Source organism: Lathyrus oleraceus, chromosome 3 (genome assembly GCF_024323335.1).
Source record: "Lathyrus oleraceus cultivar Zhongwan6 chromosome 3, CAAS_Psat_ZW6_1.0, whole genome shotgun sequence".
Lineage (NCBI taxonomy): Eukaryota > Viridiplantae > Streptophyta > Magnoliopsida > Fabales > Fabaceae > Lathyrus > Lathyrus oleraceus.
The window spans coordinates 395,803,533-395,828,871 of NC_066581.1; the positions used below are offsets into that span (position 1 = coordinate 395,803,533).

Here is a 25,339-nt window from a genome sequence, read left to right on the forward strand (position 1 = left end):
AAATGATGAAGGATTGATGAAGAAATGTGAAAAAAAGTGATGAAGTTTTGAGAGAATTTGAGAGGTTTTGATGAAAAAGTTTGTTGCAATCTTGGAGAATGTGATTGTGATTACCAATTCTGTTACAGTTAAGGCTTTATACCAATGCCTAATCAACTTGCTAATCACAATTAACAAAATTGGATGAATTAGTGTTAATGTGGTTTTAAGTGAAAGTCCAAAAATGACCTTTCCAAATTGGCAATGTAACAGTACCATGACAGTTCCAACAAGTCATATTTGCTATTTGGAGTGTGTTGGAAGTGGTTTCATATGCATTAGCCTTGTATTTCTCAAATTCACATGTTCACACCAAAAATTCAAAAGAAACCACTTGAAAAATGACTTTTTGCCTTGACCATTTTTGATGAATTTTGATTATGCAACATGAAAGTACATGTGAAATGGGGTTTGCTCAAGGAAAGATCACCCAAATTGGACATTCCATGTGAAAGTTATGCCACTTTGATTTTAGGCATTTTTGGAAAATGAATGGACCATAACTTGTCAACCATTCATGAGAAATTCAAGTTCTTGGACTTTTTGGAAAGGTGAGAGCAAGATCTACAACTTTCATGTTGAACAAAATTTCATTTGAAGCCTTTTTGGACATGTAATTTTGAGGTGAAAAACTTTCCATTTTTGGAAACTTCCATTACAAGTCACTTTCTATTTTTGGCAACTTTTTGTCTGACTTTATTTTCTTCATTCTTGATGTTTTAAATGTCAAATAAAACTTGTTTCAACATGAATGAAGTGTATCCAACTCTCTCCCACCTCCAAATCCATAAAATCAAGCACAGTTGACCACAGTTGACTTTTTCAACTGATAGATGAATTTGGCTGTGCACTGATCAAGCTGAGCCCCAAAATCCTGATGAAATGGCTCAAGGATGAAACCCTAGCCTCCATAAGCTCAATATAATCACATGATAATCCCCATATCCATTATAGACCCCATCTCCATCACAATCCCTGATTGGCCCAATGCTACTGATTAGACTGATTAGGGTTGACCAATGGTCAAAACCCTAATCTCAAGGTATCCGATCAAACACTTGAATCTTCTGGATGATATCAAAACCATGATGATGATGATGCATCATTTCAACCAAGATCAAGATCAATCCCCCTTGAGAATCAAGAAACCCTAATTTGACACACGAACCTTCAGATAGTTAATGATCAGTCCATTCAATCAATGAAACCATCAACTTGCATATATCCATCTTTTATCTTCTGACCAAGACTTAGGAGGATGACTTACACAATGTAACCACATGATATGAAATGCAATGTCTAATGACCTAAAATGATATGCAATATGTTAAGCTAGTCCCAAGAGAGGAGGGCAAATTTTGAGGTGTTACAGCTGCCCCTATTCAATCCACTATGAACCTGTCGATATGAATAGCCTCGGCTTTCAGATGATCAGGATTAAGAGTGATTGAATACCAAGAACAGACGAACAATTTACGCTCTGATAGGAAAATAATTAACAACGCCTGTCAGAATCGGCGAAGAACACAATCTTGAAGCAAGGATCCGTCTGGAACGGAGGAAGTTGGCCTGAATACTGGAACAAAATGTCGACCAGGATACCAAAATAAATGGTAACGCAAAGATAATCAAGGCCTGAACGCCACTCGTCAGTCTGAATACTAAACCTCGGAATATGAGAGTATTGATGTCGGTCTGAATACCGAAAGACTAGCCTGAACGCCACTTTGGTCTGAACACCATTTCGGTCTGAACACCACTTTGGTCTGAACCGGAAAACTGGTCTGGATACCTGGAGATTGGCCTGAATGCCACAAGCTGCATCGATCTAATTGTCGGAAGCTTCTTCGATCTGAAAATCGGAAACTGGCCTGAACGCCACTTCGGTCTGGATACCGCCTCGGTCTGAACACCGGAAAATTGGCCTGAATGCCATAAGTACTTCGACCTGATCGTCGGAAACTTCTTCGATCTGAAAATCGGAAACTGGCCTGAACGCCACTTCGGTCTGGATACCGCCTCGGTCTGAACACCGGAAAACTGGCCTGAATGCCATAAGTACTTCGACCTGATCGTCGGAAACTTCTTCGATCTGAAAATCGGAAACTGGCCTGAACGCCACTTCGGTCTGGATACCGCCTCGGTTTGAACACCGGAAAACTGGCCTGAATGCCATAAGTACTTCGACCTGATCGTCGGAAACTTCTTCGATCTGAAAATCGGAAACTAGCCTGAACGCCACTTCGATCTGGATACCGCCTCGGTCTGAACACCGGAAAACTGGCCTGAATGCCATAAGTACTTCGACTTGATCGTCGGAAACTTCTTCGATCTGAAAATCGGAAACTGGCCTGAACGCCACTTCGGTCTGGATACCGCCTCGGTCTGAACACCGGAAAACTGGCCTGAATGCCATAAGTACTTCGACCTGATCGTCGGAAACTTCTTCGATTTGAAAATCGGAAACTGGCCTGAACGCCACTTCGGTCTGGATACCGCCTCGGTCTGAACACCGGAAAACTGGCCTGAATGCCATAAGTACTTCGACCTGATCGTCGGAAACTTCTTCGATCTAAAAATCGGAAACTGGCCTGAACGCCACTTCGGTCTGGATACCGCCTCGGTCTGAACAACGGAAAACTGGCCTGAATGCCATAAGTACTTCGACCTGATCGTCGGAAACTTCTTCGATCTGAAAATCGGAAACTGGCCTGAACGCCACTTCGGTCTGGATACCGCCTCGGTCTGAACACCGGAAAAAGTCCATGTCTGTCAACATTGTCAAAAAGGAATAGTGACACATGTCGGGGATAACAAGCCCCGTGTCGGCTACTCTCTACTCAACCCTAGCCAACGAACACTTTGCGTCTAGCCGGGGATTATTCTTTCTTGTTTTTCTTTTTTGGACCCCGAAACCTCTTTGATTACCATTCCCATCTTCGCTCGACAGAAATTTTGATTCAAAATCACGATGCCAAACTCCTCAGAGTAACACCTTCACCTTTGGGCAAAACCACCTCTCAAACAGTACCCACGGCTCGAGACTAGCTTATGCTTGTAATGATGAATGACTTTTTTTCAGCGTAATGCTCCACAATCATGGAAATGCTACGCGATTTATTTTTTCTATGCAACATGCTATGCTTACTCTATATGATGAATGCATAAAAAGTGCCCCCCTTAAGGGACTCTTCCGAGGAGCTCGAGACACTCTGCTAAGGAACTCGCCAATACTCCGATTCCACCCTGCTGGGGAATAGCGCTGCTGCTACTGGGGATAGGCATCCCTTGCTGGGTAAACCTCCTTTGCACCCACTCCGCTCGGGACGTTGTTGGGGATAGAACCACCAGCGCTCTGTGGGGATACACCAGTCTTGACTAGCTGGGAATATCAATCCCGACTCCGCTTGGGAAACCACCGCACAGATACTTCCGCTGGGGAAATTGCAACCTTCAGGCCTGGCGACTGGGGAAGCATTGATCTGACACCTACTGGGGATAACGATCCCGACCCTGCTAGGGTAACCACAGACCTTGGATCTGCTGGGGATTTGGTCCTCATGACTCTGCTTGGGATATACATCCCGACTCGTCTGGACCTTTTCTGCTTCATCATCTTGCATTCCCAATCGCTCCGTACTCGACGGAGAGCGAACTCCTGGGGACTATACAGATTTTTCAATTTTCCGACTTTGAAGAGTCTTCTTGATTAATTTCAAGGGTCGTCGTACGTCTCGTCGTCGTCTCTTCACCACTCTTCCATTCATTCATCCCTAATCGGACTCCATGGGGATTTGTTTTGTCAACAGCTTCCACATCACAACCTGCAAGTGAGTGAAAATATCTAACAGTTCCTGCAAAAGAGATCGTTAGATAAAACCGTGCCCCAGGCGCGTCAAGATTTCAACACTTGGGCCACTCAACCTTCCGAATAAGATTTCAAGCTTTCAATCTTATGAGCATGCATTGAAAGGGATCTGTACGTCTTAAAATGCAAGATTCTTTATCAAAAATAATCAGATGTTTTTGCAATCAAAGCGGTAATGAAAAACAAAAACAAAAATTATTTGACTGAATATGCATTTTATTGATTGAAAAGTGTGTGGCTCAAATTGAGCAATACAAAGGAAGCAATTCCTGAAAAGAGGTAATTGCGCACAAAAGGAAAAATCTATCCTAATGGCAATGTGAAACCCGTGATCTCATCGAGTTCCAACTCGGTTACACCCCATATGTCCTCAGACTCTCCGTGCTTTCTGCCTTCTGAACAAGACGATTCCGACTGATCCCCACCGGGTATTATCCATGATGCTTTAACCAAAGCGCAAACAATCATGCCAGACGCAGTTGTTCGTTTCAATCCCTCTTTTGCCTGGACCGCCCTTTCGGGTTTTCAGTCCACCGGGATACCCCTTTTTGCCCAAGTCGCCTTTTCAGGTTTTCGACTTGCCGGGTGTACATTTTTTCATTTTATCCCTAACTTTTGCCCGAACCTTTTCATTCTGTTTTTTTTGGTTCGCCGGGATGCCCATTTTTGCCTGGACTATTTTATTCTTTTCGTCCAGCGGGTCTCTTTATACGAAGTATTTTTTAACTGCGTCCGCATTCACAGGGGATGGAAAATCCTCGCCATCCATGGTCGTTAACAACAAGGCTCCACCAGAGAAGACCTTCTTGACCACGAATGGACCTTCATAATTCGGTGTCCACTTACCCCTTCGATCGTTTTGAGGAGGAAGGATCCTTTTCAGCACCATATCACCTACGTGATATACCCGAGGTCGCACCTTTCTGTCAAAAGCACGTTTCATCCTTTGCTGATATAACTGCCCATGACAGATGGCTGCCAGCCTCTTTTCCTCAATCGGCATAACTCTTCATACCGGGTCCTCACCCATTCAGCCTCTTGCAGTTTCACGTCCATCAGGACTCTCACAGAGGGAATCTGAACCTCAACCGGTAACACAACTTCCATCCCATATACCAATGAGAAAGGAGTTGCCCCAGTAGATGTACGCACCGACGTTTGATACCCATGCAATGCAAACGGCAACATCTCATGCCAGTCTTTGTAGGTTACCACCATTTTCTGCACAATCTTCTTTATATTCTTGTTGGGTGCCTCAACCGCCCCATTCATCTTCGGACGATAAGGAGAAGAATTGTGATGCTCAATCTTGAATTCCCGGCACAGTTCTGCCATCATCTTGTTATTCAAATTAGAACCATTATCAGTAATGATTCTCTCGGGAACCCCATATCGGCAAATGATGTCTCTCTTAAGAAACCTGGCAACGACCTGCTTCGTCACGTTCGTATAAGAGGTTGCTTCCACCCACTTGGTGAAGTAATCAATAGCCACTAATATGAACCTGTGCCCATTCGAAGTCGTAGGCTCAATCTTTCCGATCATATCAATGCCCCACATAGCGAACGGCCATGGAGACGACATCAAACTCAACGGATTTGGAGGCACGTGCACCTTGTCAGCATAAATCTGGCATTTATGACACTTCCGCACGAAATTGAAACATTGGGCCTCCATTGTCATCCAGTAATATCCTGCCCTCAGCAGCTTCTTCACCATCGCATTCCCACTGGCATGGGTACCGAACGACCCTTCATGAACCTCTTTCATCAATTGGCCTGCTTCTTTATCATCAACACATCTGAGCAAGACCCAATCAAAATTTCTCTTATACAAAACCCCGTCCTTGTTCAGGTAGAACACCATGGCCAACCTCCGCAGAGTCTTTCGGTCCTTCTTCGATGCTCCCTCAGGATACTCTTGAGTCTCTAAATAGCGCTTGATATCGTAATACCACGGCTTCTCATCATCAGGCGCTGTATCAACAACAAACACATAAGCCGGTCTATCCAGACGACCTACTTCAACACTGGGGAACTGATTCCACCATTGCACTTTAATCAAGGCAGCCAGAGTAGCCAAAGCATCTGCCAAAGGATTCTCTTCTCTGGGCACATGATGCAACTTCACCTTGGTGAAAAACGTCAACAATCTCCTCGTATAATCCTGGTATGGAACTAAATGAGATTGATGCGTATACCATTTTCCGTTAACCTGATTTATCACCAGAGCTGAATCTCCATATATGACAAGGTTCTTGATCCTCAAATCAATCGCCTCTTCAATCCCCAATATGCAAGCTTCGTATTCAGCCACGTTGTTGGTGCACTCAAATGTTAGCCGGGCAGCAAAAGGAATGTGGGATCCTTTCGGCGTCACCAAAACAGCACCAACACCGCTTCCATTCACGTTAACGGCCCCATCAAACATCAGAATCCATTCGGATTCAGGGTCAGGCCCCTCCTCCGGGATTGGTTTCTCACAATCTTTCGATTTGAGAAACATGATGTCCTCATCAGGGAATTCAAACTTCATCGGTTGATAATCATCAATGGGTTGCTGGGCGAGGCAATCAGACAATACACTCCCCTTGATTGCTTTCTGAGAGATGTACTGAATATCGTATTCAATCAAAATCATTTGCCCTCTTGCAACCCGCCCGGTCACTGCTGGCTTCTTAAATATGTACTTGATCAGATCCATCTCGAAATCCACAAAGTGGTATGAACCAACATACACTGTCTCAGTCGGCGAGCAGCCTATGCCAAAGTACAACAAGTTTTCTCGAGCAGTGAATGTATTGTTTCACAGTCGGTAAACTTTTTGCTAAGGTAAATTGCATGCTCTTTTCGACAAGACTCTTCATGCTGACCCAATACACCTCGTAGACCCCTCGAAGGTTGTCAAGTACAAAATTGATGGTCGTCCCTCTACAGGGAGCATCAGAATCAGAGGTTCCTGCAACTTATTCTTTTATTTTTCAATGCCCCTTGGCAATCATTGTTTCACCTGACCGTTTGATTTTTTTTCTCGTACGGGTTCATACGTGGCTGTTTGATGAGATATGAACCATGACATGTAGTTCAATCTACCTAATAGACCACGAACCTCTTTCTATTCTCGGTTCAGGCATTCCTTTTTTCTGTTTTTTTTTTTTTTTTTTTTTTTTAAGCAGGATCAACCTTGATTCCTCTTTTCCAATGAACCCCAGCAGCTTACCGGCCCGCACTCTGATAGTGCACTTACTTGAATTCAACCTCAGTCTGAATTATCTCAACCGGTCTACTCAGCTTGGCCAGCTCCGCCAGATGCCCCTCTTCTGTTTGGGACTTTGCTATCATGTCGTCAACATTCGATTTCATGATGAATCATATCATGAAACAAAGTCACCATGACTCTCTGATGAGTAGCACCGGCATTCTTCTTCTCCAGAGGACAGTCTCCTCTCCATGGTAGCTTGTGCACAACAACATCGGCATCCGACCCTGGCATATCCGGACACGACTAGGCGAAGGTATCCACATGCTCTTTCAACAGGGCTACCATTCTGTTCTCGACTTGCCTCTGAAACGGTCCCAAATTTCACTTCCTTTCTGACCTCGGCGGTGCTTGGAATAACAATCTTAATTCGCTCTTCATGCGGCTGAATCACCTTCTCCTCTTGTTTCGACAACCTGGCTAATTCCCCTGGCAGTTCACAATCTTCTTCGTCTTCTTCTTCAGCAAGATAGATTGGATTGTCGAAGTCATACGAGGGTGTAACAGGATTGTTATCAATGAGATCCGAAGAATTACTTTTCGAAGTCGGAACGAGACAAATCAAAAAGGAAAAAATGAAAACAAACATTGCCATTTTTATTTGTTTTTAAACTGCAAAAATAAATGAAAAACAGGGAACACCGCTTTTAATTGAAAAACATCCATTTATTAATGATGCAAAATGTTGCAAAATGAAACATGAGGTGGCCCTTACAATGAACCATTACGTGTCGGGCAACACGCATGGCTTTCATGCAGATAAAACTGAAAACAAGAAATATTACTCTTCCAGACGAGCGACAGTGATGATCATTTTTAGGCCTTCCAGTCTCCTGGTACGCACGATTTTATCCACGATTCCAGTTCGCGGTCACTATCAATCTCTTCACCCACTGTATAGGTGTGATCCGAATCTAGCATTCCGGCACTGACAAAGGTGACCGACGGACGACGTCCTCTATTCTGTCTAGACGACCTTTGATCTGGCTGATAGCCAATCCCAAACATGTCTGCCTTTACCACAATGCCTATGATTTTTCCCCAACCTGGGATCCCTCCATTTCTCACCACCTCTAGGGCCTGTTTGTAAGAAGTAATGAACGGTTTTTTCTTTTTCTCAGCAATAATGGCCTTCTCCACCATGACAGCTTCAACTGCCTGACATGGTGTTTCGAATTTTCCACCATCCATTTCCACCTCCTTCATCTTCTGGGTCATATCCCCCATCAGTACACACCCCTCTGTGGCAACGGCCGCACAACAAGTATCGACACTAGGGAATGCTCCCTTCTTCATCAGAGGTTTTGAGACCACAGGCCCTGGAGCTTTTAACTGATCCCCATTCGTCAACCCAATCGTCTTCTTATCCTCAGAAATTGCATTCATCCCCATCTGACCATACGCGGGCATGTGATTAGCCTTAACATTTGGAAATTGTGCAAAATTAATGGCCTTGGAATCCACCAGGTCTTGCACAGTATGCTTAAAAGCTCTACAACCCTCAATGTTATGCCCAGACGCACCAGAATGGAATTCACACTTGGCATTCTCATCATAATTAAGTGGCCTCTGATCAGGTTTCAACGGAGCCAATGTCCTCAATTGTACCATTCCGAGATCTTTCAACTTCTTCAACAGAAGAGCATACGGCATAGGTGGCCTATCAAATTGACGCTCAACCCCCTTTCCTCTGACCTGGTTCCCAGCTCTCTGTGCTCCCCGTTGAGTTGACGGATGTCTCTGTGGTGCAGGTGAACTACCAACAGGAATGATTGCAGTGACAGCATAAGGGTGATAGCGATCCTTACCGCGTTCTTTCTTTGCTGGCACACCATTTGACTCAACCTCCTTCTTAGGCTGATCACTGCTAGGGGGTTTCTTTGTTATAGTGACAGAGGGATTTGTTACTTCGGATGACGGAGCCTTTCCCAGAACCTTCTCCACCATTAGCCACTTCTCAATCTTTTCCAATCTCTCAGCCATGGCTTTCTGCCCCAAGGCAAGCCCTTGCACAACACTGAACAAATCCCTCACCATCTCTTTCAGCTCGAAGATGTCGGCGTTGGGCGGATTCATCATTCCTGTGTCAATCAAACAGGTTAGAAACTGACACCTGCAAAACAGAAGATAAGTTATTATGATCATGCATGAATGCAATGTTTATCCACATGAGGGACACTTTGTCTCTTGATCCTGGCTTCACCGAGACAGATAATAACCCGACAACAATATTCTGATATTCAGCATTTGATTTCAACATACTGACCAGAGATATATGATTTAGCAAAATACTCCCAACCATGTGTGTGCTGTGTGAGTGCATACGGAAAAACAAATAAAGCCTGAAGATCGATCACTGAATGAAAACAAGTCATCACATAACAAAATGCACAGTAAGTGCCATAGTCATACATCAAATCAGATACCAATTCTCCAAAATCAATAAGGAAATACAAGCAAATGAATTCCGTCAACAGGCCTGACGGTAATTCACAAATAAGAAAGGCTAGCCTGATGAGGGTCCCACAGAAGGCCCTACATCATCAACCATCCTCGCGAACTCTGCGGCGAACCTGAGCTCGGTGTTCTCCTGCTGTAATCTCCCCACCTCTTTCTGATGAATCTTCATCTGCCTGAAGTAATGATCTCTCTCAGCAATGTAATGATCTCTCTCAGCAATGATCTTTGCTTTCTCCGCTTCCCACTCTGCCGCAAGGATTCTGGCTCTATCGTCTCGTTGGGTCTTCACAAGGATCTGCCTCCTCTTCTGATCTTCAATGACTTCTGAAGCTCTAGCCAATCTCTCTTTGGTGACATCATGCTCCTTTGTTGAAGATGCCAAAGCCTGATTGACCTTCCCATAGTAGGTAGTATCCATCTCAAAGCGCTTTGCTTCCAGGGCATGTCGCTTGTCTTGATCTTCCATTCTTACTTTGATCTCTTGATTAGCTGTCTGAATCCGAGCAACACTCATCTCCAATTCCGTTTTCTCTGCAAGCAACTGATCTCTGGCTCTCTTCATCTCGAGGAATTCTTCCATACTGACAGAAGAACGCGGACCCTCAATCAAAGGACACCCAGGACCACCTCCCGGAAATGGTAGAAGTGTGACCTCGATCCTCTTCCGCAACCAATCATCAAATAGAGGAAAAGACCGGCTGTTGACCTTGCCAAAAGGAACCTTTCCTTTCCTCTGAATGTTACGCCATGACCCAGATACTTGCCTCAACTTGGCCTGATCACCCTCAGCTGAGAAGTAAAAGGACTCCTGAATCTCTCGTTCGAGAGGAGGAACCTCCATGGCAAACCCCATCTGTCTCCTAAGAAGCGTCGGGTTGTAATTAATGCAACCCTGAACACCTATGAGAGGCACATTGGGAAATCTCCCACAGCTATATATGAAATCCCGTCCAGCCATACCATTATGAGTCCAAGCTATGTCAGCAGCCCGCAAACCCATCAATCTGACCGACCACTTGACCGTAGGATCGAGATGAGCAAAAGCACCTCGGGAAGGCAAATACCCCATAAACCACTTGAATAGCATCTGAGCACAACACCTGATCAAACCACCCCGTCTCTTCTCGTTCCGATTGTGGACCGAGTAATAGACATCTCCGATCAGAGTAGGAATAGGGTTCCTCTGCAAAAATAATCTGATGGCATTATGGTCCACAAAGCTCTTCTGATTAGGAAACAGAATGATCCCATAAATGCTCACAGCAATCAAGGCACAAACCGTCTTCCAGTTACCCACTGCAGCATGTTCCTTGGCCTTAGCCTCCAAGAAACTCAAATGAAATCCAGGTAATTTTCCTTTCTCCTTCAAACCCTCCTTGGTCATCTCCGGACTCAAATAAAGAGCACGAGAAATCCCAAGGACATCAGGCTCTCCCCTAATAGCACAGAAAGGAATCTGATCTCGGACCTGAATACCCAGAATGCTAGCATAGTCATCCATCAGAGGTCCCAACAAATAATCTGGGAAGACAAAACATCTCAGCCCCGGGTCATAGAACTGGAGAAGAGTATGAATGGCGCTCCTGTCGCTGTCGGTGAGTCTGAAAACCATCTTCAGAATACCACCGTATGCCTCTCTGAACATCCCCACATGGTCGGGTGTAATCAATGCTACCATATCTCTCAACTCATCAATCTCTGGGTTGAAAAAGCTATAGACAACATCAGGCTTCAAACCGGTCCTCATATCTGAGCAGAAAGTCTCTCAACCAGGATCTCGATTAAAAATGTCCCTGCATATGGATAAACATGCGTTAGATGCAGGTAAATGCAAGATGTAATGATGCTGATGAATGAATGCAATGCATAGCCATCCTCCAAGTCATCTGATCAACTGTTGCTCTGAGTCACAACCCTGACTTCTGAATCGATCACAACCATCTGAGGGAATATGTAACCACAAATCCGACTCAAGGGTTCCGAAATAAACGGAAGATACATCATCATCATCATCATCAGACAAACTCTGAGCAAATAACCATGACAATCTCTAAATCGGCCCGGGGAATCCTAAAATAAACGGATCCCCACTGATAAATAACTCGGACAGCACTCCGGCGTCTCAGAAAGAAATGTCCATAAATCCGACTTATAAATATGACTCTGATCAACTGTTGAATCGATAGTCACCATCAAAGTCACCATCTGCACATGCATCTGTAAGAATCACCCTCCCCTCACAGGTAAATTCTAATCAGGTCATCCTAAGGCGGATAATAGTCTCGACAATCGGGCAGAGATACTCAATGGGTTTGCCCTTTCGGGTGTGCCATTGTAGCTCTCCTGAGATCGTCTAAACCAAAGATCCGGGAAATGATCGGTCACCGAAGTCAATAGTTCAAAAGAGGTATCCCAACCAAAGCGGAGTACTCCACAAAGGAAGAGCTCTCAGATGAACCTCGTCCGGCTTGTGGTATGTCACGTTGCAACAATATGCTGATAAAGCAAATGAGGAACGTGAGACCACACTAATCCTAGGTGTACACTCGGGCCTGGGTTTTAGCCCCACTCAGAACACCCACCCCACAATAGAGGAACCACCTGCACAGAGGACGGCAACATGATAGCATGATGCATGCAATATTTATGCAAATATATACACTGTCAGAATAATAAATGCAATAAATAAAGCGGCACAAGCAACCTAATCTATCCTAGAACGCTAGGAGAGACTCGCTTAGGGAAGATGGACCAGCAACAGGTCAACTTCTATTAGTCCCCAGCAGAGTCGCCAGCTGTCGCATCCGCGAAAAACAACCGGCGAGCTGAAACAAAACAACACAGAGCCGCCACCGTGCGTTATTTATCCCAAAAGAGGGAAAGGAAACGCTCAGAGTAAACCTGGAAAAAGCATGGTCTCGCGACCAAAGAGAAAGGGTACGGGAGTCGGTTACGCAAGGGGAAGGTATTAGCACCCCTCACGTCCGTCGTACTCGACGGGATCCACGCTCTAAAAAAAGAAAAGGTTGCTAAAACAAAACATCACACACACACTTACCGAAGACAACACAGGTGGGGTTAAGAGGAGAGGGCTCGCTAGGATATCTCATCCTATGCCTACGTATCTTGTCTGGAACGAGAATCAGAACTGTCGTAGTTCGGCTCACGCACGCCGAACAGGACACACACAAACACAAGCAAACCTGGAACCCGAATGCCAATCGCTGGACTTACATCGGCTTCCGAACCAAACAAACACAATCAGGATACGGACAGCCAATCGCTGGGCTTACATCCATATCCTGACACACAACAGGGTTAACAAGCAAACACACACAAAAAGGAAAAAAAGTGCCCGGAGAGACCTCGCACGGTCTCCTGCCTACGTACCTCATCTGGTATGAGGATCAGGGCGACGTAGTTCCCCTGAACGGGAAAGAAATTCTAGCCAGAAACCAAGGGGAGACACACTACTAGGGAGCTGGACTCGAGCCTAGTGTTATCATGCATCGTTGCCCTATGTTGTGGTTTCTATCTACTTGCACAACAACAAGCTAATCCTAACCAGGAAAAACAAGCATGCAAGCATCAATAAAACAAACATTTCACATAGCACACACTATATCCAGTCAAGTGAGGCTCAAACAAGGGTGGACTGCCGAGGCAAGTCAACTGTACAGGGTAGTGTTCGCTCTTAACCCTGACATTGAGAGTCAAGGTGAAGCAGATGAAAGGTGAGTGAAGATTAGACTTCACAGCTCTTATCCCTGGCCAGGGAGAGCTTCAGACAAAGGAGCGTGGGTCCAGAAAGGAGGAACCCTTCTACGCTCAAGACTCTGACTCGACTGTGCAACAACACAAGATCTTGGGTTAATGTCCCAATGCATCAACACAGTGGTGTGAGCAGAGGGACGACTCAACAGAATAGCGGGGGATAGATTGCATATCCCTTGGGTTCCGCCAATTGCCTCATAGAGGTCTTTACCTGCTTGGCACAAAAGTAAACAATCACAAACATCGCCTCTTAAGGAGGACTTCAGATAGTTGCCTGGCCAAGTAACAAGCCAGGTCTTCCAGACTACATGGAGACAAGAGAGTCTACCTCAACTGGTTTATACAACCAAGCAGCAGCGCAGCAAGTTCTTAAAGAACTAAAGCGACTATGGTACCTGGAATCAATCAAGCACAGTCAATATCCCAGTCACACAGTCAAAACACACAAGTTAAGAACCAACAGACAATGTACAAAACAATGCAATGTGCAAAGCACAATCAACTCAATTGAGCCAAGCATCCTACAAAACACACAAGTTAGCTTACAACAAGCAACCAAACTCAATTCAATCTACTTGCATTTTTCTCCTTAAGGCATTTGCATCTCAACCTGAAACACAATTCAAAAGTGAGAAACAAGACCACTAGGCCAAGCCTAGGGTCCAAAGGAGGTGAAAAATTCAAAACAGCAAGTGAAAATCAATCAAAACCAAGATTTATCAAGCAAAAAGAGAATCCAATTGGTCCCATGCTAAAACTATGCACCAAATTCATTTCATGCACAATTTAAGTCAAACTATGCATTTTGGAAACATATTAGAGCAAACAGAATGATCACAATCAAATCAATATCCAAACAACTCAATAAATTCCACAAATATTCAAGTCTAAACAGAACATATCCAATGAATAGCATGTCAAATTTCAGCTCAATTGGACAAAAGGAAGTAGGTCAATGAAAATCAAGAAGTTCAGACAATTTCAAACAAGCCAACACAAGGCATCAACATAAGCATCAACTTCCAAAAGTCATAAAACAGTGACACAACAAGATAAATGAATGGGATCAAAACCATAATGGCCTATAATGTGTCTAGAATCCACATGTCAAATTTCACATCCATCTAGTTAATCATGAGAATTTCACAAATCAAATGCCAACATGTGTCACAAAAAATCACAAAATGAGCCAACAGAAGATAAAATTTCAATCAATTAGGAAATGTCATCAAAAATTCCAGAAAAATTCACATGTTATCTCAACATACATATGCTCAATCATGCAAAAATTTGGCTCAATATAACATCCCTAAGCACATCAAATAAAATCATGAAGTTCATCAAGCTTGGTGTGACACAAATTGTCACACCTCTAATCAAAAATTCATATCTCTTCAACCAAGTATCAAAAGATTACAAACTACACATCAAAATCACCATCAAAGTGTCCAGAATATGCACAAAAAATTTCATCCATTTCTTTGAAAGCATCATCATTTTATGAAAGATATGGCAAAGCATGTACCAATGTGACACTACCAAGCAAACCCTAGGCATTTTAATTTTTTACACGTGCACAAAAATCACAAAAATCATGATTAAATTCTACACATTACAAAGGAGCATCATGAAAAAAAACCTCACAAAAATTGGACAAGAAATGAATGATTTGTGAATTTTTAAGTTGATGCATCAAAATGAAATACAATTGCAAAAAGAAAATGAAATAATAAAATGAATTAAACTAGAAATGGCATTTTTGTAATTCCGCTTCAGCCAAGCCAAAATGCACCGTATTACTTAATGTGTTGGCACTCGCTTATTGGAAACTGGAAGCGAGAAACAGCAATTCGAAAATGAAATTGGCACGAACGGATCAAACACAACCTTCCACTCGTTCTTTATCAAGAACACAAGCAGAATTTCCAGAAAATGAAGAACATCAAATCTCAACCAAAATCTACAAACTCTATATCAAAAGAACTGTCTCGTCACGTACATCAGGGATATGTAACTTGTTTCTCCTAATTCTAAACATATTAAACGGATCGATCGAAAATAGAAACGAGCAACAAACATCAAATCCAGATTTCTCTCTCTACACTTAACCAAATCAAAAACTACAAGCATCATGTTAATCTACAATCAAAGACCTACACAAGCCATATAATAATTCACGCAATGGTGGAATTCGAAAAATCACCTTATGGAGATGGCAGATGCGAATCAGCTTGTTTCCACGTGTAAGAAGGTGAAACAGATCGAGATTATTGATGAGGAAGGTGATTGGAAAGGCTAGCTTAGCTCGATGATGCTTCAGATGCTTGAATCATGAAGTTGCCATTGTTGACCTTGCTTTGGACAGTTGGAATTCTTGAAGATTTGGCCACGAATTTTGCAAAACAGTTCACCAATACCACATGTAGAGCATGGATCCACGAAGAATCAACCAAAATGATGAAGGATTGATGAAGAAATGTGAAAAAAAGTGATGAAGTTTTGAGAGAATTTGAGAGGTTTTGATGAAAAAGTTTGTTGCAATCTTGGAGAATGTGATTGTGATTACCAATTCTGTTACAGTTAAGGCTTTATACCAATGCCTAATCAACTTGCTAATCACAATTAACAAAATTGGATGAATTAGTGTTAATGTGGTTTTAAGTGAAAGTCCAAAAATGACCTTTCCAAATTGGCAATGTAACAGTACCATGACATTTCCAACAAGTCATATTTGCTATTTGGAGTGTGTTGGAAGTGGTTTCATATGCATTAGCCTTGTATTTCTCAAATTCACATGTTCACACCAAAAATTCAAAAGAAACCACTTGAAAAATGACTTTTTGCCTTGACCATTTTTGATGAATTTTGATTATGCAACATGAAAGTACATGTGAAATGGGGTTTGCTCAAGGAAAGATCACCCAAATTGGACATTCCATGTGAAAGTTATGCCACTTTGATTTTAGGCATTTTTGGAAAATGAATGGACCATAACTTGTCAACCATTCATGAGAAATTCAAGTTCTTGGACTTTTTGGAAAGGTGAGAGCAAGATCTACAACTTTCATGTTGAACAAAATTTCATTTGAAGCCTTTTTGGACATGTAATTTTGAGGTGAAAAACTTTCCATTTTTGGAAACTTCCATTACAAGTCACTTTCTATTTTTGGCAACTTTTTGTCTGACTTTATTTTCTTCATTCTTGATGTTTTAAATGTCGAATAAAACTTGTTTCAACATGAATGAAGTGTATCCAATTCTCTCCCACCTCCAAATCCATAAAATCAAGCACAATTGACCATAGTTGACTTTTTCAACTGATAGATGAATTTGGCTGTGCACTGATCAAGCTGAGCCCCAAAATCCTGATGAAATGGCTCAAGGATGAAACCGTAGCCTCCATAAGCTCAATATGATCACATGATAATCCCCATATCCATTGTAGACCCCATCTCCATCACAATCCCTGATTGGCCCAATGCTACTGATTAGACTGATTAGGGTTGACCAATGGTCAAAACCCTAATCTCAAGGTATCTGATCAAACACTTGAATCTTCTGGATGATATCAAAACCATGATGATGATGATGCATCATTTCAACCAAGATCAAGATCAATCCCCCTTGAGAATCAAGAAACCCTAATTTGACACACCAACCTTCAGATAGTTAATGATCAGTCCATTCAATCAATGAAACCATCAGCTTGCATATATCCATCTTTTATCTTCTGACCAAGACTTAGGAGGATGACTTACACAATGTAACCACATGATATGCAATGCAATGTCTAATGACCTAAAATGATATGCAATATGTTAAGCTAGTCCCAAGAGAGGAGGGCAAATTTTGAGGTGTTACATTATGCAGCGGAAATCATAATACAACTCAACCTATGAACACACACTTCACCAGATCAGCCTCCAAGAACATACCAAGTTTGAATATGATTAAATACTAGCACAGCTGTCCCACACAGAGGCCAATTGCCAACCTCCAGAGACAGGTGCACACAGTTCCTGTCATGAATAGTCCATCCACCTACTTCAAGGGACCATTCAGGGAAATCACAGAACCTTCCACAGGTTCCAACATCCGTACTAACATAACTCCTTGCAAGATACCAGAAAGCATCACCCATGGATCTCATCCAGAAACAGAACAGGATGCCTACTCTAATACCAATTGAAATTCTGGTTTAGTCAGAGTTCAGATGTTCTACTCCACGTCATGACATCTGATCCAACATTGTTACTAATACATCAAGATAGCTATACAATTAACACCCAGTACTAATGTGCACACATTCACAGATGTCACGACATCTGCTACTGTATTACCATAGAATGGAAGAACACCCAGTTATGTCCATCTGGTACAAAGACTCAGCAGAGATTAACCATAGCACTAACTTCTGTGGAGCCTGCACAGTTATCAGCATGATGTCTCAATAGTGATTTGAACATCACCTGTTACAGTATTACAGTTTGCTGGCCTTGTACTTGTATTTCCTAAAATAAAGGTTGAACAAGTTAATCTAATTTCCACATATTAGGGTGCTAACAAATAGGCTATTTGTTAGGTTCATTAAATGTAGCTCAGTTGTTAGTTTCCTGGATTTTAGCTCAGCTGTTGGATTCCTGAAGAATAGCCTTAGAAAAATACTGAAACAGAAAAACTAACCATCCTACAATTTAGCACATGCTGTCAGGAATGAATGTCACAACATTCAGTTTGACAACCAGAACATATACCCCATGCTAAGTCTGTTATGTTCCTAAAAACAGACTGTGCTAAATGTTGTACTGTAAAAGACCAACCAGTCTATACTTCAATATCAGCCTACAGTAATAAATGTCAAGACATCCAGTTTGACATTTTCACAATGAGCCTTTTGCCAGGTCTATTATCCTCCTGAAGAACAGACTGAAATAAATACTGAACTGAAGCAGAAAAACCAACCTGCCTATTATTCAGTATATGCTGTCAATGATGAATGTCAAAACATTCTGATTGACATTCAAACAGTATGCTATGTACCAGGTCTGTTATTATCTTGATAAGCAGACTGAAATACATGCTGAGTTATGGCCGACAGGATTATAACATGCAGAAGGAAAACAAACACAGGAAATTGTTAACCCAGTTCGGTGCAACATCACCTACTCTGGAGGCATACCAAGCCAGGAAGAAGATCCACTATCATTAGTATTAATTAGAGTTAAACTCCCCCGTTTACAACTCTTCACTTAATCCCTACCCAATGCAATCTATACCTAGGAACTCCTAGATAGAAACCACCAGTTTCCATTCCTATCACTACAATTTCAAAGTAATGCTAAACAAATTGAACTTGCTTCACAGCTTCGTTCAAGACCATAACAACTCTTACCTATAGGCTTTGAGTTACAAATAATCTCAGCTTTGAGCACTGAGAAACACATGGTAACCTTCCCACAGGTTGGGAGGTTTACCTCACACACACCCCTAATTTTTACATTGTTTGAGGCTCTGTTAACCTAGGTTACAATCTGCTATTTATAACCTTAACACCCAACTAGATTTGGGCCTTAGAAATCGCAGCAAGCTTCTCCTTTGCTGTTACAAAGTCAGCAGAAAACTTCTGCTACAATCAAGGTCTTCAATCTTTTAGTTCCTAAAATATCTCCATATATATCTCCATATTTAGAAACTGTATATTCTGATTGAGTCTTTAAGACCTCCACAAGGAAGTTAGGATATTCACCAAATATCCTGACTAATCCCAGAATATATGCCTGAATTAACTAATTCAGTTTTCTACACATGTGTGATGTCACAATCACGATGTCGTGACATCGTACATGACATGTTGGTCCAGATGTTGAACTTCTTCAACCCAACATATTAAAACAACAGAGGTGATTACATTATTTGTTTTGCAAAATTAATGCCAATCCTAAGGTATTAATAATTTCCTTGAATCAATATGGAGCATGGTTTGGGAATCAAGACAAAATTTATGGTACCAACTTCATGGCTTCATAACTTGAAATCCTTGCATGTTTTGGGAATCAATCATCAAGTATAAAGTTGTAGTATGGAACGAGAGATTTCATTTGAGATTTGGATAAAAGAAAATGGTTGCTTGGTTTGGAAGTTATGAACTTGGAAAATTGGCTCCTTAAACATGTATTAATTTCATAACAGAGACAAATTTACAAAACCAAATCTTGTCCTTTTTGCAAGTAACCTACAATTACTTGTTTTATCTTGATTAAATACATCCATCAAACATATTTTCATGATCCTTGAGTTTAGAAGTCCATGGTTGACCAAAAATGTCAAAAGTCAAACTTTGACTTTGCCTCAGTTGACTTTGTATCAGATGAATTCAATTCTTGCAATCTTTAATGAATGGGATCTATTGGGCATATTGAATGATGTGAATGGATCACTTATGGTGTATTTAAGGTCTTTGAACCATACCTCAAGCTTTGGAATTATGCCTTGGCTAAAAAGTCAACTAGTTGACTTTGTGTCAAAACCCTGGTTGAGGGTATCATATGAACTTTGGCCTTGATGAATTTGAGATGGAATGATCTTGAACTTGATTCTTGTTGATGGAAGTCACTTGATCACTTGGGAAGGATGAGAAGTTTGAAATGTTGAAACTCATGCCAAGTCTTGATTAATCAATTTTTGAAAGCGCTTGGTGCAAAACTCTAGCTTAAGACAAATAAAGTAGAAAATCTTTTTGTATTTTCAATAGGTTGGTAATGCAAAGATGCTAGATGTCATGCAAATGATACAAATGATGGTGGCATCTTAGGATTGAAAATTAGGATATGAAAGATGCCCCTATTTAAGTTTCTTCAATCCAGAGATATGAATATTGGAATTTTCATCTCGACGTGATTGGAGAGACTTAAATACAAACATGCATAATTTTTTTAGCCCTAAGAGGCCCCCGAATGCTTATGATATGATATGCATGCATGACTCATGAATTCCGTGAGGAACAATGTTACATGGGAGTAATATTAGTTGAGAAAATACATAGTGATAAAGTAACACCACTTAGGGACAAACAAAAGGAAATTCCACTGAGGAAAAGATTACAACTTCAGCTAAGGAAGAAGATTTGAAAATTCCAATGGATCAGGGCTTCCTGGGGAATAGATCATTCTAAAGGATTGTGACTTCAACTGAGGAAGGGGTGATGGCTCTAAGGGGATGAGATTATCAACCCTACTTGGGAATGAGACTACCGACTACCAATCACGGGGAATCTTAAACAATATGGTAACTCAAGGAGGGAGGTATATTACCTACTACTAAACATGTGGTATCCTAAGTAAAGGTAATCATCTTGTTAGAAATATATTGGGTCATAATAGGTTTCTCAAAGGTAGAGATGACCTCTTATTCAACTAACGAATCCATAATAAACTTCAATGGACAAATGGTTCCGCAACAGGTTTCTCAAAGGTAGAGATGATCGCCTGTTCAAATAATGGGTTATGGATTTTGCAACAGGTTTCTCAAAGGTAGAGATGATCGTCTGTTCAAATAACGAGTCCAAATAAAAGTATGGTTCACTGAGGAAATGTCTTTGTAAAAGGTTTCTCAAAGGTAGAGATGATCGCCTGTTCAAATAACGAGATAGGCTTCACAACAGGTTTCTCAAAGGTAGAGATGATTTCCTGTTCAAATAACGAGTTCTAGATTTTGCAACAGGTTTATCAAAGGTAGATATGACCACCTATTCAAATAATGAGTCCAAATAAGCTTACATGATCAAAACATGATTCAACTTCTTCTTTACTTAAGTATTCCACTTAGAAAAGGAAAAATAAACATATCCACGATTCGGGTCATAAGCCAGCAAACGGGCCTTGGTTTCTTCTTTAACCGAGTCTTTCTCTCGGAAAGGATCAATGAACAAGCTCCTAAAAAGGTGACCACTTGTTGGGGAAAGAGAAGTAACTTCACCGGGGATCTTCGAAGGATGCAGGTCAATTAATCTTATAAAAAATTGGAATTCTCAAATAAAGATAAAATCACAGTAATGATCTTTAATAGACTTCCACCGTGATTTACTGGGGAAAGTACCATTGATTGTTATTAACACCTCACTGGTGATATCATTTCTTGTAACGGAACACCTCACCGGGGATATAAAGTCCTGTGAAAAAAGAAAGGTGCTTGTAGTAGTCTTCAACAAACTTCTTTGATGAAATTTTCTTGGGAGATGGACATTTGTTGGAAAGAACGTTTGATATGTTGATAACTTCAATGGGGATAAACAAACTTCTCAAAAAGAGACTGCCATCTATTATCCAAAATGGGCGTCCAGAAATAGAATAAGCTTCTCTGGAAAAGATAGATACTTACTAGGGATCAGAGATCATGAAACAAGCTTCTCAGATAAATAGACAGTTACCTGTTGGAAGTCTTCATCAAACTTCTCTGGAGAGAAAACCATCTGATGGAAGAAAACTTCTATGTTGATAATTCCTTCGAGATTGACAAACTTCTCAAAAGAGATAACCACTTGTATCCATACTTGGGCAAATGATATGTCTTTATTGGAAATAATGAAGATGTTTCTCCTGGGGAGACAATGCAAAATAAATGCACTCTCGATCTAGGTTTAACAACCTAGAGAGATTCACCATTAATTTCCAAATATTTGGCTCACTCCAGGAACAACTAGAGAGAAAACAATCAAGCAATACTCTACCAATGGGAAATGAATCTCAATAGGGAATGAAGCTCAATTGGGATTTTATCCAATCCAAAGATGGAAAAGGATAAATAAAGCAACCATCTTCCACGAGGGATGAACTCAGTGGGGAATTAGAAAGGATATAAACTCCCTGCTTAAGGTTGACGACTCCTATAGGGAAGGAAACATAACACCCAAGGATGAACATAGTCAAAGAAATTGAGGTAAATCTCATCAAGGAATGCAAAATGGATGTGAATTTGGTTATTCATGATATATATGCATGTATGTGTATATGCATGTATGCACGTTATGTTTATGCTGACAAAAACAAACAAAACAGACACATTGGAGTCATAATATGTTTCATCGCTGAAAAATCTTGAGTGTTTATTTTAAAGCTTGACAAAAAAATCCAGGCTTAGAACTTTGTTGGGGAACATTGAGTTCAAACATCCAACATTTCACAACTTACTCGCCGCTTGGGGATTTAACTGTGGATGTTCTTTTTTTGCATTAACAAATCAAAAGAAAACAAAATTTTATTTTGAAAAAACAAAAATTTCAAATATTCATTTCAAGAATCGTTATCAAAGTAAAAATGATATTTTTGCGGAGCAGAAATAAAATAAGGATTGCCAATAAATAGATAAGTCTCAAATTTTATTGATAGAATGGTGATTCTCAAATGGCGTGATCCCATGGATATTTACAAAGTTAAAAAAATGGTAATATGGGAAAAGACTACATTAAAATATAATGAAACTATTCTTCCTAACAAATTTGAATTCCAGATGTATTTGGGCTTCTGATAAGAGCCAGTTGAGAGCTTTGACAGACATGCGTTTCTTCAAGAAATCCAATCTGATCTGATGTAGTTACTTGCCATAATCCTTTATTTTTGCCTAGATTTCCTTTTTAGGTTTTCAATCTACCAGGATAATCATTTTTGTTTATCTCTCTAGGTTTTTCCTGGACCATCCTTTCGAGTTTTCAGTCCACCGAGACACTCATTTTTGCCTAAGCCTCCTTTTCGGGTTTTCGACATGGCAAGTTGTCCTTTTATTTTTCTAGGCAAAGTATTTCTTGACTGCGTCAGTATTCACAGGAAATGGGAGCTCCTCACCATCCATATTTGTAAGAATCAAGGCCCCACCGGAGAAGGATTTCTTGACAACATATGGGTCATCATAATTAGGAGTCCACTTGCCCCTAGAATCATATATGAAAGATTGAATCTTTTTAAGCACAAGGTCACCTTCTCTGAATATGCGAGGTCAAACCTTCTTGTCGAATGCTTTCTTTATTCTCTACTGATATAACTAACCATGGCATAAAGTCGTCATCCTCTTTTCTTCAATCAAATTCAGTTGGTCATACCTGCTTTGACACCATTCAGCTTCGGAAAACTTAGCTTCCATCAAGACATGTATTGACAGGATCTCTACTTTTAATGGAAGCACTGCTTCCATGCCATAGACAAGAGAAAAATGGGTTTCCCTTGTTGAAGTGCGGATGGACATACAATATCCATGCAGAGCAAAAGGGAGCATATCATGCCAGTCCTTATAAGTCACTACCATCTTCTAAATGATCTTCTTGATGTTCTTGTTGGTAGCTTCAACAACACTGTTCATCTTGGGTCTGTAGGGAGAGGAATTATGATGTTCAATCTTGAACTCTTCATACATTTCCTTCATCATTTTATTATTCATGTTTGAACCATTATTAGTGATGATTCTTCTTGGCAAACCATAACAGCAAATAAGTTGATTCTTGATAAATCTGACTATCATCTGCTTGGTCAAATTAGCGTATGAGGTCGCTTCAACCCACTTTGTGAAATAATCAATAGCCACCAGAATGAAATGATGTCCGTTGGAAGATTTGGGCTTAATCATACCAATCATGTCGATGCCCCACATAGAGAAAGGCCACGGAGAGGAGAGAATGTTGAGAAGAGTCGAATCTACATGTATCTTGTCAGCATAAATATGGCATTTGTGATACTTCTTCACATACTGCAACAATCAGCTTCCATTGTCAGCCAATAGTAACCCGCTCTTATCTTTTTTTAGCCATTGCATATCCGTTGGAGTGAGTACTAAAGGAACCTTCGTGAACTTCTTGCATCAACAGGTATGTTTCGTGTCTATCCACGCATCTGAGCAGAACCATGTCAAAGTTTCTCTTGTATAACACGTCTTTATTCAGAAAGAAGTTACTAGCCAATCTTCTCAAGGTCTTCTTATCTTTGTTTGATGCCCCATATGGGTATTCTTGACTCTGGAGATAACACTTGATGTTGTGGTACCATTGCTTGTCATCAGAGACTTCTTCCATTGCAAATACATGAGCGGGTCTATCAAGACACATAACATCGATCTTAGGAACATCATTCCAATGATTCACAATGATCATGGAAGCCAAAGCTGCCAAGGCATCTGCCATTTGATTTTCCTCACGAGGGATGTGATGAAATTCAATCTTGTTGAAGAAAGTAGATAACCTCTTTACATAGTCTTTGTATGGGATTAGGCCGGGTTGACGAGTTTCCCATTCTCCTTTAATTTGATTGACAACTAGAGCTGAGTCTCCATAAACATCGAGATTTTTTATTCTAAGACCAATGGCTTCTTCTAGACCCATGATGCAAGCTTCGTATTCTGCCATGTTTTTCGTGTACTTGAATGTTAATCTTGTGGTAAAAGGGATATGTGAGCCATGAGGAGTGATGATTACTACCCTAATACCATTACCATAAGCATTACCTGCTACATCAAATAGTAAACCCCATTGAGAACCTGGCTCTGGCCTTTCATTTGGCAGTGGTTCATTGCAATCTTTGGCTTTTAAGTACATCACATCTTCATCTAGGGATTCAAAATTTATAGGCTCATAATCGTCAATTGGTTGATGAGCTAAATGATCGGCCAAAACACTTACTTTGATAGCTTTCAGGGTGTGATACTCAATGTCATATTCGGACAAGAGCATATGCCACGAGCAATACTTCCGGTCAATGCAGGATTTTCAAAGATATACTTAATCAGATCCATCTTGGATATCAACCAAGTTGTTTGATTCATCATATATTGACAGAGACATTTGGCAGCCCAAGTTAGAGCACAACAAGTTTTCTCTAGCGTGGAATATCGGGACTTGCAGTCAGTGAATCTCTTTTTCAAATAATAGATGGCATACTCTTTTCTTCCCGTTTCATCCTGTTG

At 41.1% G+C, this 25,339-nt stretch overlaps 1 protein-coding gene across 1 annotated transcript; it reads right to left on the reverse strand.

Annotated features, from left to right (window-relative positions):
- Window positions 1–24,123: 24,123 nt before the first annotated feature.
- LOC127131429 (uncharacterized) lies at window positions 24,124–25,106 on the reverse strand. Its single transcript, XM_051060351.1, has 2 exons — window positions 24,424–25,106; window positions 24,124–24,130 (listed from the first exon to the last, which is right to left on the reverse strand). The coding sequence occupies exons 1-2, from the start codon at window positions 25,104–25,106 to the stop codon at window positions 24,124–24,126; spliced, it is 690 nt and encodes a 229-aa protein (XP_050916308.1).
- Window positions 25,107–25,339: the final 233 nt, after the last annotated feature.

Coding starts and splice junctions, on each gene's coding strand:
- LOC127131429 (XM_051060351.1), bottom strand. CDS start 25,106: ATGCTCTTGTCCGAATATGACATTGAGTATCACACCCTGAAAGCTATC.